Source organism: Primulina eburnea, unplaced genomic scaffold (genome assembly GCF_022965805.1).
Source record: "Primulina eburnea isolate SZY01 unplaced genomic scaffold, ASM2296580v1 ctg186, whole genome shotgun sequence".
NCBI classification, from domain to species: Eukaryota; Viridiplantae; Streptophyta; class Magnoliopsida; order Lamiales; family Gesneriaceae; genus Primulina; species Primulina eburnea.
In genome coordinates, this window is record NW_027331024.1 from 221,506 (window position 1) to 232,756 (window position 11,251).

General features: G+C 38.7%; 1 protein-coding gene across 2 annotated transcripts; it reads right to left on the minus strand.

Moving 5' to 3' along the window:
- Positions 1-215: 215 nt before the first annotated feature.
- Positions 216-5,339, minus strand: LOC140820829 (serine/threonine-protein kinase STY46-like). Of its 2 annotated transcripts, XM_073181196.1 has the most exons (15): positions 5,160-5,339; positions 4,866-5,089; positions 4,277-4,456; positions 4,018-4,137; positions 3,587-3,641; positions 3,400-3,510; positions 2,872-2,922; positions 2,452-2,627; positions 2,270-2,377; positions 2,029-2,102; positions 1,718-1,893; positions 1,170-1,265; positions 971-1,051; positions 700-888; positions 216-479 (listed from the first exon to the last, which is right to left on the minus strand). In XM_073181196.1, exons 2-15 carry the CDS (start codon positions 5,057-5,059, stop codon positions 402-404), a joined length of 1,689 nt encoding a protein of 562 aa, XP_073037297.1. In that variant the 5' UTR covers positions 5,060-5,089; positions 5,160-5,339; the 3' UTR covers positions 216-401. The 2 variants fall into 2 exon arrangements, with proteins under 2 accessions (XP_073037297.1, XP_073037296.1); XM_073181195.1 differs by having other exon boundaries at positions 4,866-5,339.
- Positions 5,340-11,251: the final 5,912 nt, after the last annotated feature.

Consider the following 11,251-nt stretch of genomic DNA (forward strand, 5'->3'; position numbering starts at 1 on the left):
AAATATATTCTATAAATAGAAATCTTAAATGATGGATAAAACATATCTCACCTATATTTCCACTATTCAAAACAAATAGATATATATCCAATCACGAAAAGAATTTTTGGAACATTTCATTTATTTTAGAAAAACATTAGCCGTAAACAAAATAATAAAAAAGTAGTTTAGTGTTAAACAAAAGAAAAATCGAAAACAGAACATTAGTCATGAAGCCTTTTTACTAAGATAAATTTTATCTTCAAGCCTCGGTGATAAAACATCAGAAAATTTAAAAGAAAAATTCGTTGGGAACCTCTACTTTGAAGGAAAAAACATCTAATAAAATGGAAAGAAGCATTCTGTACATTGCAAATAGAGTTAAATCAGATAGGTAACGACTCTAAATTCAAGTTTTCTCATCAATGGTGATGTCCTCGCCGAAGAGCAGAAAAGAATCCTCCAGATTTCTCCTTTCGGCCTTCTCCATCGTCCCCCACCTGCTCATTGTGCGCGTAAATTAGTTGGCTACACAAGAATGCACCATTGAATGACATCTAAACCTCCTAAAAAATCTAAATGTTACCTGTATTTCTTTTAACAAGTTGAAGTTTCAACTCTCAGACTAAATTCTCTAAAATACCATTCAAGCAAGATCTCAAGTGAAACGTGTGACCAAGCACAAATATTCATGTTGGCTGCACTGAATGAAATAATTACCTCTTTAGATATCTTCTGTAAGATTTCTGTTACAACAGAAAAGTCGGGTCTCAAAGTTGGATCTTGCTGCCAGCATCCCTCAAGCAGCTCGGCAAGCTTTGGATTAGTCTGCTTCGGAATAGTTGGCCGCAGGCCCTTTTGGACCACTCCAACTGCTGCTTGTAGAGGTGTTAAGTATTCGTATGGAAGCTGGCAAGCCAAAACAAAAACACTAAGCCCCGAGCATGCCAGAAAAATACTGATTCCTAGATTTCAAAAAACAAGGTAGTACCTTTCCTGTGAGTAATTCCCACAGAACTACGCCAAAGCTAAATACATCGGCCTTATGGTCGTAAGGTTTGTGTTCTATGACCTTCAAGAGAATAATTACTAGTTAGTGAATTCAAAAACACAAAAATATCCAACCAGAACGAGTGCGACAATAATGATTAGAAAATCGTGGAGTTGAAAAAGCATAAAGAATAGCACACCTCAGGAGCCATCCACCGATATGTCCCTGTTTCAGCAGTCATAACACCAGTTTCAGCTTTCACTCTGGCCACCCCGAAGTCAGCAACCTTGACGACCTAAAACAAAAGCTGCTTTGAGATCTTTACAACTACAGAGCATAAAAGACATCACCAAACTTGATAATCCACACAATGCATGTGTACCGACAAAAGCTTTTTCACAATTTTAATTTTTAGAAGATGAAATGCCTAATTAACTGGAAAAGCTAATAAATGAGACGTAGACAAGGTCACAAACAAATTATCAAAATAACTGCTTTTTCCGTTCTACATGCATCATATTCAGCTCAAATGGTTTTTTGTTTCAAGTTGAGGATAAACCAATAAAACAAAAGTTATCATGCAAAGACCCATAATATATTATGCAGATTTCTTCACAAAGACCCAGCATTGACATGGACGAACTTGTGAGGTGAACAAGCAGAATTCTACACATAAAATTATGGTCATAAGAATTAAGATTAATAGTGTCAAGAAGATTCAATGCATTTGAAGCGCGTAACACTTACTTCATTTTCATCCATCAACAGATTTGCAGCCTTCAGGTCTCTATGAATGATATTGTTCTGATGCAAATAGTTCATCCCCTTTGATACGTCGATCGCTACTTTAAGTAAAGATGGAAGCTTAAAAGTACCCCTTTGCTTGTGTAAATAATCATAAACGCTCCCTCCTGACATGAATTCTGCAAGTAAAGAAGCACAAAACAATATATTTTTTAGACAAGCTTCCAAGTTGCAAGAATCAAAAACATATCCAAAATTAACATTTTGAAAAGTCATAAAATCTACATTTTGGAAAGTCATGGTTTGAAACGTACCTGTCACAATGCACAAGTTTGGAGGTTTAGTGCATGCCCCTATGAACTGAACAACATTTTTGTGCCGAACTTTTCTGCAAGAAATACATGCTGATAAAGTGAGAATAAAAGAAAAAGCCAGAAGGAAAATGACCATGAAAGTAATGGCTTCAATTCAGAATAACTCATAACCATACGTAAACTTCAGAAAATTAGTGTTGAACGACGAATCAAGAAATATATCGCAAGATTCAGAAATAACCTCATTATATATACTTCTTGTGCAAACTCCTTCTGCAATTCTGCATTCAATCGCTCTGTCTTGAGAATTTTGATTGCTACTTCCTGACTGCAATAAGAACCTTTGTATCTGAAAGAAATTTTCAAATGAATGAGCGCTTACCTGCAAGCATAAGCTTTAAAAGAAGCATATCTTGTACTTACAGATCACCATATGAGCCTGATGCTACTTTGGATTCAAATTTCAAAAACTGGGGATCAATCTCCCAGACATCAGTGCCATCGGTGGGTATTTCCAAATGATCAGATTCACTTTTGATCTCCATTTTCTGACGCTCACCAAGAGGAGGTGAAGACTGTGGAATGAGCCATGAATTTTTCTGCAAGAATATAAAACATAGTTCATGATAACAGCATCAGAGAAGACTTGCAGTTTAAAAATCAAATACAAGCTTCATTCATCCCCTATCTTTAGTAGCAAACATAACTGAACAGCACATGAATAGGAATACAAAATTAAATATTATGAACAGAAGCAAAGTCAATTCATCTAAATGACAGTTGCAGTATTTTTACTCTCATAGTAGCCTAACCATGAGCAAAGCAAGAATAAGAGAAAATTACCTCAAACTTTAAAACTTGTTTTTCCACGGCAGTTCGGAGTTGTTCAACCTCCTGAAAAGTGAACATATTAAAAGGTCGGTCAAAATTCTACCACTTCATGAATAGAAGGCGCTGAGAAGACCATTTTGTTTTTAGAACCTATGATAGAGTTTGGCTAACAGCATTAAAAGCACACTTCAGATCTTCCATAAAGTTCATTTTAGAAAAATTACACACTCTCAAACCTACTATATTCTTTTAAAGGAGAAACTATACATGTGCAGACATCTAAGATTATTATACAAAAAGCATCAATGAAAATATAAATAAAGCAAAGTCCAAACCAAGAAGATAACCAACGCTTTCAATCACTAGTTCTTCACGACTGATAGCTTCAAAATGTTCAAGGCATTTATAAACAACATATCTCCGAGAAAGTACAATGTTCGTGAAAATGAATGGATGCATAAAATGTGAAGATGATTAAACCGGAAAAACGCATTTGGATAGGCAAAGTGAAGGAAGGGGTTTGAACTGGCGATTGAATACCTCAAGCGGCCAGCCATCAACAACAAAGACATCTAGTGAATATCCATCCACTGTGGAGAAGGCATGTGCTTCCTGGATGTTAAGCCCAATTTCAGCTAAAAAAGCTGTCAGCTGCAAGGCCCACAAGTGAATAGTTCAGTCAAGTGCTACAAACATTGAGTGATCATGCCAAAGTGGTATTAATTACCTGACTCAGAAGCTTTGGTTTATCTTCTGTTGAGAAAGTAATCTCATGCATGGGCCTACATTATTGATTACAAGGAGAAGTAAGTTCTAATATACATACTCCAAAACATGCCTGGTCACTTCAATGAAATGGTACAGCCTTTAAGATCAATTATCAACAGTTTAAGAAAACGCGTAGAGGTCAATCCAGATAGAGCACAAGGCATTAGAGATTCATTGGCATGTATGCTTGAACAGTTGCAAACAAGCATAGAAAGAGTCGAATCAAAGCTAAATAATATTGTAGCGAGAAAGAACTCAAGGGACTGGAAAAAATTCCAGATTAATTTTATCAAAAACCCAATTAGAAAATTATTTCCCAATGCTGACACCAAGGATTGAGCAAGTATATGCGTACAAGACTGATAGAGTGACAGCTCAAAAAGAGTATACCTTAGAAACTTGACTTCACCATTTACAGCACTGTCTCCATCTGGATTTTCTGATTTGCTACTTTCCAGTGCAAGAGCCTCAAGATTTGGTGAAGAACCAAAAGCAGGTGGGGGATGGATACTGACCGAAAAATGGTGGTAAATCAGCACATCAAATAAAAGATAAAGCACTAACTACTGTAAATAATTGAATGGATGTAACAGCAAATGAGACATCATTAATGGTGCCATTCGAGATTGTTCTAAACCGAAACCATTACCTCCCCCTTTTTGGTGACTGTGAATGGACTGAATCTCCTATATTCCCTTCAGTGACTGGTGCGACCTGCACAAGGCGAACTTCAAATGCAGGCTGTTCAGCAGGATCACGTGCAAGATGCAGTAATCGCTTGTGAGTAATTACATCCTCCGCCCTTTCCACGTTCACATCCATCGCATACCTTGAATGTCGAAACAACCAAACCATGAATCACAAAGTAATTACATATCAAATAGCTAATAAGTACGTTATACACAGAAAAATAACGAAAATCATCCACATGCAACACATCACAAAAAAGATACATCTTCAATCCAGAACATGTACAGTGATTAGATCTGAAAAACACGCTTACACGTCACAATAACAATCAACAACATCAAAACATAAACAACTACACCAGTAACAAGTAAATAAAAAGCTTTCGTATTCCTCTCCGAGAAAAAAGAAAAGCACAAAATCTCCATACAAATGTATTTCTACTTTCTTTTCTTTTACACACGCCCGTGCGCAAAAAGTGTATACATGGAGCTATAAACAATACAAGATCAAAGTGTCATCCATTAAAAACAAGGAGAAAAGCGACCGACCTCGCCGGAAGGCGATTAAAGTGCCCCCACAGCTGATCTTCGAAAGCCGACTCCCGCGTCTCCGGGTGGTCGGCTTCCTTGAGTCTCCTCAAAACCTCATTGTAAACCTCCACCTTCTTCCGCTGCTGTCGGGTCTCCGACGGCGACGATTCCACCGCCCTACTTCCACAGCTCTCGTTATCTTCCATCACCATTTGAAATTCAACAACAATCCTCAAAAATATCTGATCAAAGCCCGTTATGTATCTCCTCTAAACTCGATCCAATGGCTTATGCGGTTGAGGTGGTCGATACTGTACGCGGCTACATACGCAGCAAACGCAGAATCGAGGCGGATTGAACCCAAATCTCAATTAATAATTTAGGATAATGGTGGAAAAGGTGTTATTTATAATAAAATATTGTGTTTGGGTTTTGCATTCATCCCTTCTTCTAAATTCTAATCGCCTTCCATTTCTATCGTCACTCTCGCATTGCCCCATTATCATTTTAAATAATATATAATTAAATATTAAATCATACTTAATTTCATCGTTTAATGTAATATATGATCTAGTTTTATTATCATGACAAAAGCTTGTGTGAAACGGTCTCACGAGTTATATTTTATAATACGGATCTCTTATTTGGGTCATCTATGAAAAATTATTGTTTTTTTATTTTGAATATCGGTAGGTTAACCCGTCTCACAAATAAATATTCGTGAAACCGTCTCACAAAAAACCTACTCTATTACCATTTAGACTTGTTCTTGTTTTAAAGATATAAAGTTTGTGTACGTACCTATATGTATGTATATGCTTTACATGCTATGTTAGAACATTTATTGTATCCGAAAATTGGTTTTTATTAGATTATTTTAATATTTATTTCAATCAATATAGCCCTTGTCATATTATATATTATTTTGAAATATATTTTTTCAAGTATATGTTTTTATATATATATAAATAAAAAGTAAGTATTTTGTGAGACGATCTCACAAATCTTTATTCAAATCTTTATTCGTGGGATGAGTTAACATTGTTCATATTTAGAATAAAAAATAATTTTTTTTAATGAGTGTCTCAAATAGAAGATTCGTCTCATAAGATTGATCTAACAAACCGTCTTACCAAAGTTTTTGTGATAAATAAATGTGTGGTGTATGCCGTTTTTGGATTCAAACAATAAATGGTTGTTTTGGGACGTCAAGAGAAACATAATAAAGTCAACTAGGAATTGAAAGGAAAATTAATAACCCAATTAAATCCTTTTCCTGTATAAAGATTAAAGCTAACGAGGAAATATTATAAAGAAACTCGTCATTTATATAATTATATCATTAATCCAATTTGATGCCCCATTTAAATGGTAAACGTGTAATTTTTGCAAGGGATTTGTCTTCTTTAATTTATTTACCATTTTTTTTTTTGTTTTTTTGGTTTTGGTGACATCTACACCGAGGTTGAGTTAACAGTTTATAACGTGGCATTTGCAACTTTAATGGGTTTAAAATGGTCAAAACAACATGTTACCCAAATAAAATGGTCAAAGCATAAGCGAAGTACGACATACATAATTTATCCCGTGCATCGCTTATTTCATTAACGAAGTTGGTATGTTATTGTGTTAGTTCAGATATTTACTTAGTGTATCAGTATATGGGTTCTCGCGTCATAAAAAAAAGTTGAAAAATTGCATAACGTTATGAGGTCCAGGGCCGAAGAGGGCAGGGAGTGATTGTCGGTACCATGAGGTTGCACGAACAATGAACGACTCCTGACAGGTTTTTAGGCGGAAAGAACATAAATGAACCGATCTTACACCGGAAGAAGAGGGATTCCAAAACTATTCAGGTATGGAACTATACAGTTGAAAATTACTTAAAAGATTTGATTGGTACTACTATATCAAGAAAGTGTATCTTATTTTCGGTAGCTCATCACATAAGAACTCCAAAGTTAAGCGTGCTTGACTTAGGGCAACTTTGAGATAGGTGACGCCCTGAGAAGTTTTCTAGGGTACGTGTGAGTGAGGACATAAGCACGCTGGAAAGACTCATTTTAGTACAGTGGTTTGTTAGTTATTGTTTTTTGTCCGAAAGTTTACCAAATATGCATCTAATGATAACGGCTGTGGATTTCCACATCATCAAAAAGTTTAAAGCATTCGGATTTTTTAGATATCTTTTATTATATATACGTGTGTCCAGCGAGCTAGGACATAAGCACGTTGGAAAGACTCGTTTTAGTACAGTGGTTTGTTAGTTATTGTGTTTGTCCGAAAGTTTACCAAATATGCATCTAATGATAACGACTGTGGATTTCCACATCATCAAAAAGTTTAAAGCATTCGGATTTTTTAGATGCGAGCTAATTTGTAGTTTGAGTTTTATTGACTCTTATGTAAAAAAAAATCTTTATTTTAATAACATTTTACGATTTTATCTAATTATGATGTTTACTTTATTTGTATACTCATGCAAGCAGTATAAATCTTTAAATATGCATAAAAGACCATGAGGTATGCCAATAAACATAAGATAATGAAACTCATTAAGAAGTGTATTGTATATTCTAAATAGGTTCCTAGTATAATTGTAGTGACCCGTTCCAGAATCACCTACTAATCAGAACTTAAGCATGCAAAATTAACATTTAAAACTGAATCAGGTAATACAGCGGAAAAAAAACAGTAATACAACCCAATCGAATCTGTAAGTACAAAATACTTAAACAACCAGATCGAACTAAATACCAAGAACGAATACCAATAACTACAAGTCAACCTCTGCCAGCTCCCTGTCCACTCCCTCCTGGACCGTCCAACCTGAGACCTGCCTCATCGAATAGGGTGTCCAAAACAGAGATAAACCGAGGACGTGAGCATAAAACGCTCAGCACCGAAAGCATGAGTATACAAGACTATGACATGCATGTATGCAAAATGTACTGGATACCAGGATCTGGGTATAGCGAAATACTGCTCAGGTAAATGACGTCAATGTATGTAGCACTCTGCGCCGTCGCACCAGGAGGTGGCTCCCATACCAAAATAAACCTGTGGTTATACCGGTGACCTGACCACCGTCGGCCAACGGGGTCCAACCATCCACAACAAACGAGGGCTGAGCACCCTCTCAACAGGCTATCTCAGGCTCAACATGATTATGCAAATGCCGCATAATAAACCATGCATCATATGACAGATAATAATGCAACATATAAACATGCAACACATAGCAAAGTATACTCAATCCTGCTATCTCGGATAGTACTTTCGTACCTCAAACCAGTAGATCCTAGCAATCAGCCCTAGAATCAAGCCTGCGTCCGTAGTCAGCCCACTGATGCCGCTAGCTCCCAACTAGAGCACAATTCCGCTTCAAAACCAGTAGCTCCCCGCTAGTGCCTAAACCTCGGGAAAAGACTAGAAACCCATCAGAAACGACTAAAACGCTCTGGAACACTCGGAATTGGCGAGTAACAAATGAAGCCTCGCGCCTCTATTTATAGACAACGATCGGTAGATCCGACCCACTTCGGACGATCCGATCCGGCACACTTCGGACGATCCGAACCCTGATCGGACGATCCGAATCCTGCATGTCTTCCACGTGTCCAGCCACCTGTCTTCGGACGATCCGAACCTTGATCGGACGATCCGAACCTTGCATGTCTTCCACATGTCCAGCCACCTGTCTTCGGACGATCCGAACCCTGATCGGACGATCCGAACCCACCGAAATAATATTTAATCCAATAATTAACTCAAATTAGGCATCGGGATACTACATTCTCCCCCCCTAAAAAGGATTTCGTCCGCGAAATCGAGTCTGAAAAATGACAATTTTGAACAACAATACATTCAACTTAAGAATGAATTACAACTGAAAGTACAACTGAAATTACAATCATAACTGAAAACACTACAACTAGAACAACTCTGGATGCTCTGACCGCATGCGACTCTCTAGTTCCCAAGTAGCTTCTTCAGTACCTCGGCGCTGCCACTGCACTAAGACAAGAGGAATAGTCTTATTCCGCAGTACCTTATCCTTCCGGTCTAAGATCGAAACCGGTCTTTCCACAAAAGACAAATCCGGATTCAGCTGAACTTCTGTCGGATGCAAAACATGAGACTCATCCGCTACGTATCGTCTCAACAAAGACACATGAAACACATTGTGAACACTAGACAGATACGGTGGCAAAGCTAATCTGTAGGCCAAATCTCCCACACATTCTAAGATCTCAAAAGGACCAATGAATCTCGGAGATAGCTTACCCTTGAGTCCAAATCTCAGAATCCTCCGAAAAGGTGATACCTTGAGAAACACTTTCTCGCCTGCATCAAAATGAAGAGGTCTGCGCTTGGTGTTCGCATAACTCGCTTGTCGATCCTGAGCAGTCTTAATCCGCTGTTTGATCACAAGAACTTTGTCCATGGCCTGCTGAATCAATTCTGGACCCTCGACCTGTCGTTCTCCGACTTCCTCCCAGAACAGAGGAGTACGACAACGTCGACCATACAATGCTTCAAACGGAGACATACCAATACTCCTATGAAAACTGTTGTTGTATGCAAACTCTATCAGTGGCAGATGATCCTGCCAAGCTAGCCCGAAATCCATCACACAAGATCTCCATATCCTCAAGAGTACGAATAGTCCTCTCTGACTGACCGTCAGTCTCTGGGTGATATGCAGTACTCAAACTCAAGGTAGTGCCCAAGGCTTGCTGAAAGCTGCCCCAAAATCTAGATGTAAATCGAGGATCTCTGTCACTAACGATACTCACGGGCACACCATGAAACCGTACAATCTCTTGAATGTACAACCTTGCCATCCGATCGAAAGTGAAATCTCTGTTATACGGAAGAAAATGGGCAGACTTAGTAAGCCGATCCACTACCACCCAGATAGCATCTCTATTCCCCACAGACATAGGCAAGTGAGTCACGAAGTCCATCGTGATATGCTCCCACTTCCACTCCGGAATAGGAAGATTCTGCAACAAACCTCCAGGTCGTCGATACTCAGCCTTCACCTGCTGACAGACTAGGCACTTGGAGACATACTGATAAACATTATGTTTCATACCTTTCCACCAAAATCGAGTCCTCAAATCCTTATACATCTTGTTGCTCCCCGGATGAACACTCAACTTGCTACGATGAGCCTGGGATAAAATCTCCTCCCTCAAAGTGTCATCTTCCGGTATAACAACACGACCAGATAAGCACAAAAGACCCTTGGACTGATAGTGGAATCCAGAAGTATTATCTCCATCAGCCAACCGAGCTAATCTCTGAATCTTAGAATCAGACATCTGAGCATCTCTAATCCGAGAATACAAAACTGGCTCAGACAAAATAGTAGCTACACGGATACTCTCCGTTCCCTTCCGATGTTTACAATTGAATCCCATCGAACAGAAATCCTGAATAATCTCAGATACAGTACAAGTCTGAAGAGCAGACAATCTCACCTTGCGACTAAGAGCATCGGCCGTGAGATTCGCAGATCCTGGATGATACTTGATCTCACAATCATAATCCTTGAGTAGATCCATCCAACGACGCTGACGCATGTTCAACTCAGCCTGAGTGAACAGATACTTCAAACTTTTATGATCAGTGAAAATCTCAAATCGCTCACCATACAGATAATGGCGCCAGATTTTCAAAGCAAAAACGATCGCTGCTAATTCCAGATCATGAACAGGATAGTTTTCCTCATGAGGCTTCAACTGTCTCGACGCATAAGCAATCACATGCTCATTCTGCATCAGAACACACCCTAGTCCCTGTAAAGAGGCATCGGTGTAAACACTGAAACCACCAGATCCAGACGGTAAAGCCAAAATAGGCGCAGATGTCAAACGTCTGCGAAGTTCCAAGAAACTCTCTTCGCACTCTGATGTCCACTCAAATGAAACATCTTTCCGAGTGAGCTGAGTGAGTGGCTTAGCAACCTGAGAGAAGTTGACAATGAAACGGCGATAATACCCAGCCAATCCCAGAAAACTGCGGATCTCGGCTACTGTCGTCGGACGCGACCAGTTCAATACCGCTTCCACCTTGCTCGGGTCAACTGAAACTCCCTTGCTAGAAATGACATGACCAAGGAATACAACCCTGTCAATCCAAAACTCACATTTACTCAACTTCGCATAAAGCTGATTCTCGCGAAGTGTCTGTAAAATAGTCCTTAAGTGTTGTACGTGTTCTTGCTGATCATGCGAATAGATTAAGATATCATCTATAAACACCACAACAAACTTATCCAAGAATTCCCGAAAAACCCGATTCATCAGATCCATAAAAACTGCTGGTGCATTCGTCACCCCAAAAGGCATAACCAGAAACTCATAATGCCCATACCGGGTCCTGAATGCAGTCTT